The 17,659-nt window shown below is 45.2% G+C and overlaps 1 protein-coding gene across 1 annotated transcript in view; it reads left to right on the forward strand.

The window, feature by feature from the left end:
* LOC311322978 (receptor-type tyrosine-protein phosphatase U-like) overlaps positions 1 to 17,659 on the forward strand; it is a gene marked incomplete at both ends in the record, with an annotated part of 178,953 nt that overhangs the window by 128,207 nt on the left and 33,087 nt on the right. Inside the window, 3 exon segments of the mRNA XM_084455098.1 lie at positions 1,077 to 1,278; positions 7,904 to 8,006; positions 8,313 to 8,592. Of these exon segments, the coding sequence (XP_084311224.1) occupies positions 1,077 to 1,278; positions 7,904 to 8,006; positions 8,313 to 8,592 (585 nt within the window).

Here is a 17,659-nt window from a genome sequence, read left to right on the forward strand (position 1 = left end):
TTTTTTTTTTTTACAGCATCATGAAAGTAAAAGCCAACACACGCACAGACACACGCACAGACAAACACACAGAGACACACACACACACACATACAAGGCATTTCAAAACAGCTTCACAAAGTTTCTGCAATATCATTCTACTTTTTCAGAGAAAGTATTGAATGGCTATTTGAATGCGGGCAGGCGGACAGCGATGGTGGTATTGAGTGTGACGCATGAAACTTCTCTCTGTGGCAACGTCTCTCCTGTCTAGGGTTCCATGACTGAATGAAAGGAGTTGAGAGATGAGACAGGGTATTGTCACAGAGAGAGAAATGGAGAGAGAGTGGAGGAGAGAGAGTGGAGGAGAGAGAGTGGAGGAGAGAGAGTGGAGGAGAGAGAGTGGAGGAGAGAGAGCGGGAGAGAGAGTGAGCGGAAACAGGGCTGTAGATAATAAGTAAATGGCAGCTGAGAGAAAGGGCATATTGTCAGAATCTCTGAGAAAACTAGGTAGAGAGCGAGATACGGGTAAAACAGGGGGAGAGAGATGTGGAGAAAGGAGTGGGATAAAAGCCCACAACCTTTAGTATGAGAGCCGGCTGAGATGAGATGAAGAATAGGGAGTCAAGATGAGAGAGCGAGAGCAGGAAAAAAAAGTACAGCACAAATAATTGTAAGGTAGACAAAGAGAGAGAGAGAGAGAGAGAGAGAGAAAGAAAGAAAGAAAGCAAGCAAGCAAGCAAGCTCAAAACAGACAGAGAGGCTGGGAGCCCGCGTAATGCTCTTTGGGAACAGGTCTGATCTGGTTCTGGGTGGCGCGCGGTGGCAGGCAGTAGGTGGGCAGGCAGGCACCGTCTGAGGCACGGTAACACCTTCCCGAAAAAACACTGGCTCACGACGTTCACACAGCCCACATAACGGGGAAGCACACGCAATAATAACAAACTGATGTTCTGATCCAACCTTCTTTTCTTTTTGTTTTGCTCCCCGCTCGCACCTCCGCTACCAGCGTTATGAAATGGAGAGCTATGACAACAACAAGAAACGAGATCGGTACAACGTCGTTTTTGAATAACCTGGTTTCCCTCCTACTGTAGATCAGCTACCAGAGCATCGAGTCGTCCGACCCCGGGATCAACGTGCCCGGGCCCCGCCGCACCGTGTCCAAGCTGAGGAACGAGACCTACCACATGTTCTCCGGCCTGCACCCGGGGACCACCTACCTGGTGTCCGTCCGAGCCCGCACCGCCAAGGGCTTCGGCCAGACCGCCCTCACGGAGATCACTACCAACATCTCAGGTTGGTGGTGGAATTGGGGTGCATGGGGGGGGGTTGCTTACCTATCCTTTTTGTGCGTGGCTTCACACCAAAGATATATATTCCTCCGTCGTGTTGTTGACCTGCAGTTCTATGTTGCTACCACAAGAGGCAGTGTTTTTTTGTGCATGGCTGTAAGCCAGCGCAACTAGACAAGAGGCAGTGATTTTTTGTGCATGGCTGTAAGCCAGCGCAACTAGACAAGAGGCAGTTGTTTTTTTGTCCATGGCTGTAAGCCAGTGCACCTAGAATAGCGTTTGTCCGGTTATCACTCTCTCCCTCCATCCTTCCAGTCAATGTTGACCTGCATTTCTCTGTTGGCACCACAAGAGGCAGTAGTCCCAGCACACCAAAATAAAGAATGACACCAAAATCAACCTGCCGATCTCCACTGCACAAGTAGAGTAGCGGTGAAAGCATAGGACTCCCACCCGGGAGACGGGGGTTTAAGGCCCCGGTGGGGATGACTTCATGGGACTATACCCCAAACCTCCACACATTCATCCTTTCACTCCAATCTTTTATCCCTTACCTTTGTCCAGAAACAGAAGTTGAACCAATTGCAGCAAAATAGCTAACGTTACAGGAATCATCAGTGTAACTGCTTTAACCACTGACCGCTACCATTAATGTTATGGAAGCTGCTGCTAGTTGTTGTGAGCTCATGAGCTAACTGGCTATATTAGAATTGGAAGCGTTGGAACTGATGTGTCCAAGCGACAAGACCTATCTTAATTTATCAGACATTATTTCATGTCATTTCAATTCACAGCTATTTCAGTGGCGTGACTAAAGCTTCTGTCCTACCAGTCCTGAACAGAAACAAGCCGGCCATGCGGTGGACATGGCCTGGTTATCCTTCAAACTTAAGTGGGGCCATTTTGTGAGGCAGTCTGAAAAATAATCACTCTCCAAGAACACCTCTCTCTGAAAGAACACCTCAATCAATCAATCAATCAAAGCTTTATTTGTATAGCGCATTTCATACCCAGAGGCAACACAATGCGCTTTACAGAGAACAAGGGAGGTGGGCATACGACCCACCTCTACATATTCCAGAGGGAAGCAAAAAAACAGTAATCACCCGGGGGCCAGATAAGTGAGCTGTAAAAATTCTTCCCTGACCCCTCTCAACAAGGCGATCGAGCAAGCTCCAGGAGTATGTTTGTCTACCGGCTAAGAACATTTATAAAGCAATACACTACATTAAATTACATTTCAGAGTAAAGGCCGTTTCAGACGGGGAGCGATATTCCGCCTGCGTTCACACTCGGATCAGCGGGGGACACACTCAGCTCTTGTCGCGGGCGGGCGTGTGCACGAAACGAGCACATGTGCGACAATTTCACGGGGTCGCGCCTGCTTGCCACTCCGCCCCAGATTGTCCGCGGCTCCCAAATTGTCTGTTCGCCTCTCTCATTGAAAATGAATGACAATGTGCGGATATCGCTCCTCGTCTGAAACGGCCTTAAGAGAGGCTAAAAAAGCATCATAGGAGAGACATGGCAAATACTGGTGTGTGTTTGCTATGGCCCAGGCCTAAAGCCAGAAGTGGGCTGGTGTATGTCTGTGCGTACGTGTGTGTGTGTTAACTAAATGCTACGACATCCACAGCAGACACAGTGGTATCTATCGGACTCTGGGAGGTCTGCTGGTGACAGTGGGGCATCCACTGGACATGGTTAGAAGATAGGAGGGAGAGAGAGAGGCACTAGGGAGAGGGAAGGCAGAACAGGGTTAGTAGCACACAGAGCCATAAAAGCAACACAGATATTAAAACAGGCAACCTGGAGCAAGCTCCTGGAATATATTTGTCTAATGGCTAAGAACATTTATAGAGCAATAAATTACATTAAATTAAATCCACTGGACCTGGTTAGAAGGTAGGAGGGAGAGAGAGAGGCACTGGGGGAGGCAGAAAACGGTTAGTAGCACACTGAGCCATTGAAGCAACACAGCTGTCAGAACAGAACAAGCCTGTTTCAGGGTAACCAGCTTCTGTACACTACTTGATATACATACAGTGCATAGCAGGATAAACACCAATGTATACAAAGGATTCACAGGTAGGTTTGAGGCTGCCTTTCTGTGTCTCAAGGTCCTGGCTAGTGATTGTAGGCTAGGCCGAAAAGGTACGTCTTGAGCTCTCGCTTGAAGACCTCCGTTGTTTCGGCCCTTCTTAGGCACTCCGGTAGGGTGTTCCAGAGGTTGGGGGCATAGAAACTAAAAGCTGCCTCTCTGTGTTTCTTGGTCCTGGCTTTTGGAACTGTTAAAAGTTCAGTACCTGAGGATCTGAGTGGTCTGTTGGGCATGTACTTAACAAGCATGTCTGAAATATATTCTGGTGAGTGAGATTTATAGACTAGTAATAGTATTTTAAAGTCTATTCTAGAGTTGACAGGTAACCAGTGTAGTGATTTTAAGGCTGGTGTGATGTGTGCCCTTCGTCTAGTCTTAGTGAGGACTCGTGCTGCAGCATTCTGTATCATTTGTAGCTTAGAGATTGCTTTCTTTGGTAGGCCTGATAGTAGAGCATTGCAGTAGTCCAGCCTGCTTGTGATGAAAGCATGCATTAATCTTTCGGTGTCAGCCTGAGAGAGAAAGGGTTGCACCTTGGCAATGTTCCTTAGGTGGTAAAAAGATGTCTTTGTAATATTCTTATTGTGGTTTTCAAAATTAAGATCTGAGTCAAGTATGACACCTAGGTTTTTAGCCTGGCATTTGGTGTCAATTTCCAGAGTTTTTAAGTGTGCAGATAGTTTCTCTCTTTCAGCTTTTTCTCCAATGAACAGTACTTCTGTTTTGTCCTGGTTTAGTTGGAGGAAATTATGTGACATCCATATATTTATATCCGTAATACACTTGACAAGGCACTCAACAAAGCTGTAGTTACTGGGTGTTACAGAAATATAGAGTTAGGTATCATCTGCGTAGCTATGGTAGCTAATGTTGTGCCTCCTGATGACACTGCCAAAGGGCAGCATGTACAGGCTGAAGAGTAGAGGTCCTAGGATTGATCCTTGGGGCACCCCACAGGTCATAGGGATCTTTCCTGAGCTATATTCACCGAGGGCAACGAATAAATCACGACCGGTTAGATAGGTCCTAAGCCAATTAAGGACTGGACCAGAGAGGCCAACCCACTTCTCCAGTCTTTCGATGAGAATTGCATGATCTATAGTATCAAAGGCTGCACTCAGGTCCAGGAGGACGAGAACAGAGAGCTCTTTGGAGTCAGCATTAATTCTGAGGTCATTTACAACTTTGACTAATGCCGTCTCTGTGCTATAATGGGCACGAAAGCCGGACTGGAAAAGGTCAAGGGTACAACTTGTAGCTAGGAAATCATTAAGCTGTTTGAAAACAATCTTTTCCAGAATTTTACTCCAAAAGGGAAGGTTGGAGATTGGTCTAAAATTGCTAAGAACTGAAGTGTCTAAATTGTTTTTCTTCAGCACGGGTCTCACCAAAGCAGTTTTAAGTATTGGTGGGAAGACACCTGTAGATAGGGAGTCATTAACATTGGATAAAATGTCATAGGATACAGAGTCAAAAATAGTTTTGAAAAAATCGGTGGGGATGGGATCCAGCAGGCATGTGGAGGATTTGAGTTTGGATACTACTTTTCTCAACATTTCTGTGTCCATCAGTGTAAACAAGCTCATACAGTATGTCCATTACATGGAGGAAGAGGATCTGTGAACGGGATGCATGGCCTTTCCTGGGTGATATTCCTCCTAATATTCATAATCTTATCTCTGAAGTAAGCTGCAAATTCCTCACATTTGGAGGTAGAGAGCAGATTATCTGGTGTTTTTTATGGCAGGGTTTATTAGGCTATCAATTGTTGAGAAGAGCACTCTTGAATTATTTCGGTTGATAGATATCAATTTTGAGAAGTGGTCTTTCCTTGCATTTCTTATTGCTTTATTAAAAGCAGAGAGATGTTCTTTGAGAATATCATGGTGGACCTGTAGCTTGGTTTTTCGCCATATACGCTCAGATCTTCAGCAGGTTCTCTTTAGTTGAATTGTTTCCTCATTTCGCCATGGAGCTTTATGATTGGGTGTGATCCTTTTCAGTTTAATAGGTGCTACAGAATCCAAGGCTGCCCTTACTCTAGTGTTAAATGTGGTTGCTAAGTCTTCAATAGTTCCTAACGGCCCCACTTCTGGAGTTGATAAATTGTTTGTGGTCATTATTTCTCTAAAACTATCGGCTATTGCGGAGGTAAGATAACGTTTCTTGATCAAGCGCTCAGTACTACTTTTGACTTTAGGAACCAATGCAGTGAAGAAGATACAGAAATGGTCAGAGAGAGCGAGGTCACTAATAGAGGAGACAGTGATAGTCAGGCCCTTAGTAATCACTAGATCAAGGGTGTGGCCGCGGTTGTGAGTTGGCTCAGAGATATGTTGGGTAAAATCCATGGAGTTTAGGAGGTTGATAAAGTCCCTGGCTTTCGAGTCCGCCTCAGTGTCCATGTGTATGTTGAAATCTCCAATGATGATAATCTTATCATAATTTGTATGGATGATGGAAAGGAGTTCTGAAAATTCTGTAAAGAAGGCAGGGCATTGTTTGGGAGGCCTATATACAGTTACTGCCAGAACTGGGGGCTGGCATTTTAAGACAATAGCGTGGTATTCAAAAGAGGTAAAATCATCAAAGGAGATGGTTCTGCAGCTGAGGGCATCTGTAGCTATGGTGGCTGTTCCTACACCTTTTTTCCCGCTTCTGATAGATTGAAAAAAGCTGTAGTTAGGAGGAGAGGCTTCGATGAGGGCTGCTGGTCTATTTAGCCAGGTTTCAGTTAGGATAACTAATTTACGTTCACATATAAGATAATTAATGAGAAAAGTTTTGCTTGGTAGGGACCTGACATTCAGGATCGCCATTGAAATAGCTTCCGGAGAAAAGGGCTGGCTCGCCTGACTAGTAGGCCTGGATAGTATATTCACTGGAACGGATATCAGGTTTTTCATATTAGATCCACCTGACTGTTTCCTTATGGTAATAGGGGTGCGGTGGGAGATAATTCGCTGAATGGCATATTCAGGTGGGCAAAATTAGTTTATAGAAATATAAACATTGCTATGCCAGGTCTCAGTGAGGGGCAGGGAATCCAGGTCTATGGTGATGGAGCGCTGGTGAGATGGAGCTGGTGTAGCCCGAACCGTGGGTACAGGAGGTTTATGTTTGGCAGTAGGGTGGTTGAGACGGGTCGGGCTTACCCCACATCAGACGCTGGATGATCTCAGCGTCAGGTCCCTATTCATACTGAGCAGACGGGCACCTGACCTGCTAGGATGAAGGCCGTCCCTGGCGAAGAGGTCCGAGCGGTTCAAGAAGGTGGTGAAATTATCTATGAAGGGAAGCTTCAACTGGCAGCAGTAGCCTTTCAGCCAGATGTGGAGCTGACCGATCCTACTATATTTGGCATCACCATACCGGGGCCTAATGACTTCGCCTTCAAAGGACTAAAATACATGCAGGTCCGGTCGGAATTAAGAATACTGTTTTCAATCTACAGTAGTATTATGGAGCACAGTTGAACGGGTAAAAACAGCACTCCACAGTAAAAGTGCTGCACATCTGAAAAGCCAGCTTTCAGTGATGCAGATGGCATTTTAGCAATCAGTACCCAGTTTCAAACTGGCGAGGCGCTACTGTATATCGCAGGCTTAAGACCACCACTCCACACCAGCAAAATGGTGGGTAACATCTACTCTCCTCGACCCCAGCTGTGAAAAAGGTTTAATATCCCGCTGGATGCCGTAGGTAATGAATAAATTCCAGCATGTGTTATTTCACCCTTCAATGCTACTCAGTGGGAGGGGAGCTCCTTAGCGCCAGGTGGTATAGTTTGTGAACGTGTAATTTAACACCTTTTTGTCTCGTCAATAAATCACGCTAGACCTTACTGTACCTACACGCGCGCACTATAATGCAGAGTTGATCTATCAAGCCACTGTACACGTGTGTGCGTGTGTGTGTGTGTGTGTGTGTGTTGACGCGCGCACGATTATCATAGGGGATCCTTTCCCTCTCTGTCCAAATATGAGAGATGTGTGACAGTTTAATTTGCGAGGCTGTTGGCGTTAAGCTGATTTGTATCTGTCTCTACTGAGGAAGCTATCGCCTTTTCCTCCTCGTTGCTCTTCTGCTTCATCTGTCCCAACAGCAAACACAGTTTAGAGCTCGTTATGTTGTAGGTCCCTGCAGAGTCACGACTGCGAATGTTGCCCTAAGTACTCTTGACTAATGACTGGTGTTGTCCCTGTGATAATCATCCCTCCGATCATCCTCCCTTTAGTCCCAGTAGGATTCAGAGGTGCTGTGCTGGACTGATGTCTGTTTTAGGCTGACTGCTGATGAATGTGGTTGTCCTCGTTTGGTTTTATTGCAGTCTGCTTTAGTGTTGCTAACTCTCTCATGTTTTCATGTCTTCTGTCCCTTTCTTTGTGTCACATACTGTCATACACATACTCTCTTTCTTGCTCGCTCTCTTTCTCTCTCGTACACACACGCACGCATGCATGCACACACACACACACACACACACACACACACACACACACACACACACACACAACCTCTCCTGCAGCGCCAGTGTTTGACTATGAGGACATCCCATCTCCGCTGAGTGAATCAGAGAGCACCATCACAGTGCTGCTGAGGCCTGCCCTGGGCAGAGGGGCTCCTGTCAGGTTAGAGCTGTTACTTCTGTTATCAGACCTGGGTCCAAATACTATCTGAAATCATTTGAATTACTCACCTGTGCTTAATTTATCTTGTCTGGCACAATGGAAACAATGAGATGTTCCCAAAAAATCTGAACACCACCCACCTGTGACCTGACACTCCAGGTAGACTCGCTAAAGTATGATAGTACTTTCAAATAGTATTTTGAGCCAGGTCTGTGCACTTTCACCGCTCTACAGTGTCATGAGTTGAATAAGGTGAAGGAGTAAATCCCAGGTGGTCTAGTAAATGTGTCCTTGCTCTGTGTCCAGTACCTACCAGGTGGTGGTGGTGGAGGAGGACGGCTCGCGCCAGGTGAGGAGGAGGGAGCTCAGCGCGGCCGACTGTTTCCCCGTGTCTGCCTCCCACAACGACGCGCAGGCCAAGGGAGCCCCACACTACTACACAGCAGAGCTTCCCCCCAGCAGCCTGCCCGAGGCCACGCCCTTCACCGTGGGGGACAACCACACCTACAACGGCTACTGGAACACGCCCCTGGACCCCACCAAGAACTACCTTGTCTACTTCCAGGCTGCCAGCAACTTCAGAGGGGTAGGTAGCTAGCATGGCTAAAGGTCGATTTATGGTAGGTTAGTTGAGTGTCGTGTGACATGTCTTAAACCAAAAAATGACGTCAATAAGACACTACAGTATTACAGTATGTCACTGGACGTGTTTGCCCTTTGAAGGGTACACTGATAGTGATTTTAAAAAGCTCTACACACAGAATTTAAGCATTTAATTCAAATAATATCACTATGACACGGCTGACATTGTTAACTACAGTATAGACAAGATTCAAGATTCCTTTAGTCAAATGTAATGCACAATATGGTATACAGTCACAGTGAAATGTTGCTGCTAGCTCCAAGATTATGCTACAGATAAACTCTAATACTCTATTCCATATTCCATATTTACAAGTTACTGTACAAATTTACAAATTATGAAAATTACACATCTTACAAATTAACACTAAATACACAATATGTACGTGCTATATGGATATGAATAAATAATTAATAAATACGCCGGGGGGGGCGGGGGATGTACGTGCTATAGCTATAATAAATAATCCCGGAGAGATACGTAGCTATCAAGTTGTCTTAACCCTTACAGAAATTAACAGTGATTTTACCATGATAAACACGGCCGTGGTTAACTAGAGTATGAGCGTGGTAGATAGATAGATACTTTATTTTACCGAGTGGTAGCTTCTTCATTAGCATTGCCAGTTTTTTTTATATTTTTATGAAGAAGTGGTCAGTTGTTTTTATAGCTCTTTTCGCCATTGTGAGCAGGTTGGCTAGTTGTAGCTTGTTGAGCACTGAGCAGTACAGTCAGATCTCATTTTTTTGCGGTAACAGATCAAACTGGAAATACTTGAGGTCGACGGACGAGTTGTGCCATTGGTGGATTATGAATATATATTTTTTTAAAGGTAGCCTAGTTTAAGTAATAAATACACTTTTAAAATGAATGATGACCTAACACAAACTGGTACAAACCACAATTATGTATTTAATAATTGTGTTAATTAGTAAAAAAAAAAAAAAAAAAAGTTATTTTATTTTTTTGTAAGAATTTGAGCAGAGTTGGGCTGGCCAGGCACTTGCCCCCCCTGCCCCCCCTATAAAATCGCCCATGGGTTGGAGGGATATCAGGGACTGTATACATCCAATGACTGTGCAGTACAGAATATAATAGATATATATGTACGTACATACATACATACATACATACATACATATATTCAGTCATTATAAATATTACTGTACAGGTAGGTAAGTTAAGGAGTATCCATCCATCATCCATCCATCCATCCATCCACCCTGGCTGTCTAGATACTGTATATCTAGTAGGGCTGTCCAGAATACCATTTTACAGGCTTTGAGTACTCGTTGGTGACAACGAGTGAATAGTATTCGTTCTGAGCCCCTCGGTGGCAGCAATGCATAGTCTATATCTACCAGTGACAAGCGGACCAATGCGCCAGACAGTAATTCCCTTGTTGTTAAACTTTTGCCTCCTGCTACTTGTAGATTGTTGCTAGATTGTTTAGCTTGCTAACTGAGTATTTGTTCATGATTTAGCTAATCATGTGTGGGTTTATTTTACCATGGCTTGTGACTGTGTCAGTTTGCCCAAGTTTAGGTTTCACTTTCACGTTCTGACAAGTAGCCTAGGTTTCATATTCACATTCTGGCTACATCCATAAACTCTTGAAAACTACTTCCAATTCGGTTTTATAAAAACCTATTTTGTACCACGATAAACTAGAGGCTGAGAGGCCTGGCAACGTCATTCAAAACTCAAAATGGCTTAAAAAAATGTTTTGGGCTGTTTGCTACCAAACATAGGCTAAGTCATCCTAGTCCAGCTTTGCTCGCTTTAAGGCCCAGAAGACACATCAACCCGACATCAAAGAACTGGCGCCGACGAGGACAACTGCTGTGTTGCCTTGCGTCGCTTGTTTCAGGGCCGACAAGTTTCACGTGAACACACCAAGCGGACAACAGCCATTAGCTGACGAGTGTGTACGTTTCTGCGCTTGCGTGAGATTAAATAACTTCACACCGCCAGGTGGTAGTACTCTGTATCATCAAGAGGAAATGGAAGACCATTGGATGTATAGAACGTAAACAACAAAGCATTTAGCTACAAATACAGCACTCTTGCTCAGCAGAGATGATCATCTCTGAGAATGTCTACTAAATTGTGTAAATTGAAGAGGTATGATAAATTGAAATTAGCACTGTCTTTATCAGCCCTGGCTCCTTGTGTTGTAGAACAGATGAAGAGGCGTAGGTGAAGGAGAAACCACATGGAATATGTAGTTTCGCAGGAATCCCTGCGGAACCAATCAGTAACGACTTTCGCAATCAGGCTACCCAAAGGGAGGGAAAGTAATCTCATCGCCCCCTAGCGGTAGTGTTCCTAATGCCGAGAATGAATGGGATTTCTCAAAGCACATTTTCAGAAAAATTATATTTCGGCGTATCTTGGAGACACGCCCCTTTTCCAAGATCGTTGCATGTTTTTTCACTGCTGAGTGTTTGTCTGAAAAAATGCTTTTTAACTGGATTTTATTGGACTTTTAGCATCCTCTTTTACACATTATTCTCCCTCAAACAAAGGTTTGTGCTATCAGATCTTAAATGACGGTTTTCCAACGCTAACTGTGGAATATCTTACCTGGTTTTCTGGGGCTGCATTGTGTGGCCATTGTGTTGGCCTACTCCTTGCCCTAGTCCTTCTTTGAAAACGGTGGACAATTTACCCTGTCTTGGGGAAGCTGATTTTGCCCAGAGCTGAAAGCTTGCTTTTGTTACCTAGTTTTGTTCTGCAAACAGTGGACTATTGGACTGTTGGAAGTAGCCTAGCAAATTGCAAGCAATTAGCCTGTCAGCTCTGTAAGCATTCTGCCCAGAGCTGATAGCCCTGCATTGGCTTAGCCACCCTTGCTAACAATCCAGTCCTGAGCTGAAAGTCTATTCTCCTGCCTGGACATCATTACCATCTTGCTGCTGCAGTGTGGCTCATCTTTAGCCTAGATCTGCAGCAGCTGCACCAGCTCCACCTGGCCTCCAGCTCCACCTGGCCTCCAGCTCCACCGGCCTCCAGCTGCACCTGGCCTCCAGCTGCACCAGCTCCACCTGGCCTCCAGCTCCACCTGGCCTCCAGCTGCACCAGCTCCACCTGGCCTCCAGCTCCACCTGGCCTCCAGCTGCACCTGGCCTCCAGCTGCACCAGCTCCACCTGGCCTCCAGCTCCACCTGGCCTCCAGCTGCACCAGCTCCACCGGCCTCCAGCTCCACCTGGCCTCCAGCTGCACCAGCTCCACCGGCCTCCAGCTGCACCAGCTCCACCTGGCCTCCAGCTCCACCTGGCCTCCAGCTGCACCAGCTCCACCTGGCCTCCAGCTCCTCCAGCGGGGTCCGGGTTAGTGCTAGCTGAGCAAAAGTGACAGAATGACACCACCGGGAGGTTTTGGGGCCTCTGTAACCCTATTAACATTTGTGCTGTTCCTCAACTTTACTGGGATTTTCCCACACGCCATGAATGACTGCTCCCATGGAGAACCAGGGAAACACATTGGGTTTGGAAAGGCAATGCTTTTTAGCCTTCTACTGACCCAAGACAATAATTCCAACCACAGAAGCAAACGTAAATCAAAATTTTCTGTACAATCTGTAAATGCAGTCAGACTTATCATAATTTTTAGCCTGCTGCTCTCTGGGGACATTCACCAATGCCATGGTCCTAGCAACAACATGGAGACAGTGACAAACAACTATGCTGAGATGAACGCCAGTGCTAGCAGGCTGCTAGCACCCAACATTGCCCAGCAGCTCTCCTGGCAACCACAACCCAGTATCCAGCTAATACAGTCAGCCCTGAAAAACTCTGGATCTCCTCCATCTTCCTCCACCCTTGTTTCTCTGGCTACACTGGTCTGGTCCCACATCAGGTTGGACGGCTAGACAGTCTCACCAGCCACCCACTCTACCACCACAACGGGAACCCAACACCAACGTTCTCCAGCGGGGGCCTACCTACGACCCAAGGTCCAGCAGCTGGAGATCGGAGCCCACCGGGCTTACATGTGCGAAAGCAGAGGCAGTTCCGTTTCCTACAAACTGTTAATCATGCTAAAGTCCTGTGGGACCCGACTGTGAAACCTAGGGGTCTGTACAGGGGGCACCTTAACATCAGAAGCCTTGCTGGTAAGAGCACCCAAATATCCCATCTCCTGTCTGACTCTAATCTGGACTTTCTCTGTCTAACCGAGACTTGGCTGAAGGAAACAACTCCCGTGGACATATTCACGGTGCCAGGTTATGAAGTGCTTTAGACAAGATAGACCAGACGGAAGGGGGGGTGCTTATTTATGTAAGAGATGACATCAGATGTGAACGGATGACCTATAATGTCGGTAGCATGCTAAAATATGTTGGTGTTAAAATTGTCCTGTCCCAACAAATGTCATTTAACATCATGTGTATCTATAGACCCCTATCTGCCACCGATGCTTTTTACGGTCAACTTGAAGCCACCCTGAAAGAATGTAATCTGAATAAGGAACTTATCTTGATGGGTGGCTTCAATGTGAACTCGGTGGACAAATCCAAAAGAAGGAAGTTAAAAATGGTTACTGATAAATTCCATTTGGAACAAGTAGTCAACGGGCCGACAAGAATAACCAAAAGCTATAGCACCTAGATAGATCTCATATTCTCCAATAAGACAGAAAGAATAATTAAACAATATAACTTAATTACCGGTCTATCCGACCATAATCTTACTTTATGTGCAAGGAAGCTGACTAAAAATAGGTTTAGCAATATTACAACAAAAAGGAAGATTTTTCAGTGTATACCCAGAGCTAAACAGGCTCAATTTACCAACGAAATCACCACCCTAAAATGGGATGACCTAATGTCCTCCGACGATCTGGCAGCTGGGTGTGGCATGTTCACTCACAGTATTAACTCTGTGAGGGAAAAATTTACTGTAAGGTTGAAGCCCAAAAAGAAAAAGATAAATAATCTACCATGGTTTAATAATCTACCATGGTTTAATGAACAACTATGGAAGGCTATGAAATCTAGAGATGCTGCATTGAGGAAGGCTGTTAAGTCCAGGAGAGAAACTGATATCCTGCTGTATTACTTAGGAATAAAGTCACACAGGAGCTGAAACAAGCCAACTTCTATCTTAGCATACTGCAGGAAGCGAAAGGGAACAGTAAACTAATCTAGAATAACATAGATAATCTTACAAAGAGGGACTCAAAATTCTTAGGAGATCTCAAAGTCAAAGTACAGGGAGAGCTACTTGAAGACCACTGCACCATTGCTAGTCTTTAATAATTTATTTCTTGAATCTGTAAACGAGTTGGCGAAAGGCTTTGTGAAACAGCGGGACCCGGTCATCTGTCCTACAGATGACACAAAGAAGGTTTTCACACTGGTTGAAACTAGTAAGGTTCAGATACGCAATATAATCAGCTCCATGAAAAACTCTAAAAGTAGAGATGTGTTTCAATTAGACACAGCATTCATCAAAGTACATAAAGATGCTTTAGTTCCCCCTACTGCGCATATAATCAATCTGTCTCTTAAACACTGTACTTTCCCTGATGCTTGGAAATGTGCTATCGTAACTCCTATCCATAAGTCTGGAGACCGCCTTGATGTCTGTAACTATAGACCGATAAGTATACTACCCGTGCTCTCTAAGATTGCTGAAAAAGTGGTCGCTGACCAGCTGAGAACCTTCCTCAGCACAAGTGAGTGTGGGCTGCATTGGATGCAGTTTGGTTTCAGAGCAAACCATTCTACTGAAACTGCAACTCTGCATCTCATAGAACAACTTAAATCTAGGCTTGATAAGGAAGCTGGGGCTGGTACTGCATTCTTAGATCTGAGCAAATCTTTTCACATAGTGAACCATGCTGTCCTGTCAAAACTGTCTCATTTCAATTTTTCAAACATGGCACTGGCATGGATGTCTTCATACTTATCTGATAGGAGGCAATGTGTTAAAGTGGGTGATACCCTGTCTAATGTTATGAACTGTACAATGGGTGTACCACAAGGATCTGTGTTGGGGCCGCTATTATTTAGCATGTATATTAATGATCTCCCACAACACTGTCCTCATGATATCCATCTCCAGATGTACGCCGATGACACCGTTGTGTGGTCTTATGCAGGTACAGCGTTGTGTGGGCTTATGCAGGTACAGCGTTGTGTGGGCTTATGCAGGTACACCGTTGTGTGGTCTTATGCAGGTACAGCGTTGTGTGGGCTTATGCAGGTACAGCGTTGTGTGGGCTTATGCAGGTAAAGCGTTGTGTGGGCTTATGCAGGTACAGCGTTGTGTGGGCTTATGCAGGTAAAGCGTTGTGTGGGCTTATGCAGGTACAGCGTTGTGTGGGCTTATGCAGGTACAGCCAGGCTAGCAGCTGTCAAGTTAACAGCTGCGTTGGAGGGGATCACGGGGTGGCTGGAAGAGTCAGGCCGAAGTCTCAATGTGTCTAAGACAAAAGCAATGTTCTTCCACAAAAAAACTAGGGAGATTGCTCCCATAGCAGACATTTTGATCAAAGGTGTAGAGGTTGACGTAGTTTCTGACTTTAAATATCTTGGTGTGGTACTAGATTCAAACTTAAACTTTAAGATCCATGTGAAAAAAATTGTTAAATCATTAAAGTACAATATAGTTAGTTTTAGACACATCAGAAATTGTCTCTCCATAGATGCAGCTAAGACATTTATGCATGCCATGGTTCTCTCCCACATAGCATACTGTATCACATGCTGGGGACAAGCTGGCCAATCAGTTACAAGACCTCTTGCTTCCCTTTACAAGCAAACCCTGAAAACTTTAGACAAAAAGCCTATGCATTTCCACCACTGTAGGATCCTTGTGAAACATAGACTACTGGGCTTTGATCACATCAGAAAACTAGCAGACCTATGTATGATTTACAAAATCCTTAATGGCTCGGCACCTCCTCCACTGGGCGAGTTTGTACACTTTCGATCCCGAAACTCAAACAGAGTGACAAGAACAGTGTCCGTACTTGACTGCGCTAAACCTTTCCACTACACCGTGTTTGGACAGTCATCTTTTACTGTAAAAGCAATAACTCAGTGGAACAGTCTGCCTGAAGAGATGAGGAGGTGCCGCTCAATTGGCACCTTCAAAGCTCACTTGAAAGAACAGTTGCTAGATAGTCAATTCTGTTCCCACTCTGTGTAGGGTGTGTGTGCGTGCGCGTGTGTGTGCGTGTGTGTGTGTGTGTGCGTTTGTGTGTGTGTGTGTGTGTGTGTGTGTATGGGTGGGTTGAGAGGGGAGGGGGGGTATGATGGAATCTGTAATGTAGTATTAAATGTGTGTGTGCCTGGGTTGAGAGGGGAAGGAGGAGTATGACATGGAATCTGTAATGTAGTGTTTAATATGTAAATGCATGTTTTCATCGTATTGTACGAATGCATGTTTTATTGCATCATTTTTATTGTATTGTTGTATGCATATGGGACTGGAGATGGAAATTAGCAAAAGCTATAATCTAGTACAATGCATCTTCTCTCTAAGGAGACTAATGTATTTGTATGTTATCCCTGAAATAAACTTCTAAATAAAATAAATCGGTCTACATCAAAAAGTTAGTAGAATGCATTAAATATAATATACTTGGAGACAAACTTTATTGATCATAGTTCATTTTCAATCACAATCTGAATTATGTATATATTTTTTGTAACGAGGTGGTAAAGAACTACAGTTGAACTACACAGTGGCGTGCAGAGACATTTTGGGTCAGTGCTCAGGTGCTCAGTGAAAAATGAGGGCATCTTGCGTGGCGAGATGTTGACGGGGGGGGGGGAGTGCTGACAGATCATTTGTATTTTGATTGTCGCGCGAGTTGTTGGGGGGGGCTGACAGAGTTAAAGTTTGGCAACTGAGGCTTAGGGAGCAAACAATACACTTGTTTGGTTTATGTGTTACCTGGCTGGTTAGCTGTCATCACTCGGGCACTCTGGATGGGGAAAGGGCAGTGGAGGAGATGCGTGTGCTGTGTGCAGTGCTGTGTGCAGTGCTGCTGCAGCGCGCCTCCGTTTGTGTCCGTTTTTCGTGTCTACCGTTGACAAATGAGAGAGGCGCACGGGTGTGCTGCAGGCACATGTGTGTGTGCGGGAGGGGGGGGCTGGCAAAATGACAACGCATTTTGGGGAATTATTATTACATGCTTTTAATCGAGAATTGATCGATGTCACCATGGGCCACATACAGTAGGCCTACACTGTAAAAAAATTAAATTAAAAAAGTAACTTTCAAAAGGGCACTTGCCTTGTCCAGAGGGCAAAGGGCAGGTGCTCTAGCACCACCTCGTGTCTACCTGTGAACGTCCCTGGAACTACTGTTCAGTTGCACTTTCGCAAGTCACTCACCGTAATGTTATGATGACGTTGGTATCGGGACGAAAAACAAAATACTCAGAATACTGAATTGATCTCCGAATACCAACCTACGGAACGAATAGTGGAATACTCGAATTACTCGGGCGAGCCCTAATATCTAATAATACACTTGTATACATGCATACGTGCATACCTCTATGACACACAGAACACTGTGTGTGTGCGGTATCTTTTCCCTGACCGTAGCAGAGAGAATAGTCTGTTGGCTGGCGTGTCTCAGGATCCTGTTGGCCTTCGTCTTGCATCTTTTGGAGTCTTCAAGGTGGGGGAGTTGTCCCCCCCAGGGTATGTTCAGCTGACCGTACCACTCTCTGTAGCACCTTGCGATCCTGAGAGCTGCTGTTTCTGTATCAGGTGGTAATATTCCCTGTCAGGTTGCTCACGATCGTGGATAAATAGAAGCTCCGTCGAATCTGGTGTGACGCTCTGAATTTCCTCAGTTGTCTGAGGTGGTACAGTCTCTGACCTGCTTTCCTCACCAATGTCTATGTGTGTTGACCATGTGAGGTCCTTGGTGATCTGGAGGCCAAGGTACCTGAAGCTACAGGGGTCCCTTTGATGATTAGAGGGGTGTAATTCCTCTCCTGCTTCCTCCCAAATTTAACCACCATCTCCTTCACATCTCA

The sequence above is a fragment of the Borostomias antarcticus genome (genome assembly GCF_949987555.1).
Source record: "Borostomias antarcticus genome assembly, chromosome: 21".
Lineage (NCBI taxonomy): Eukaryota > Metazoa > Chordata > Actinopteri > Stomiiformes > Stomiidae > Borostomias > Borostomias antarcticus.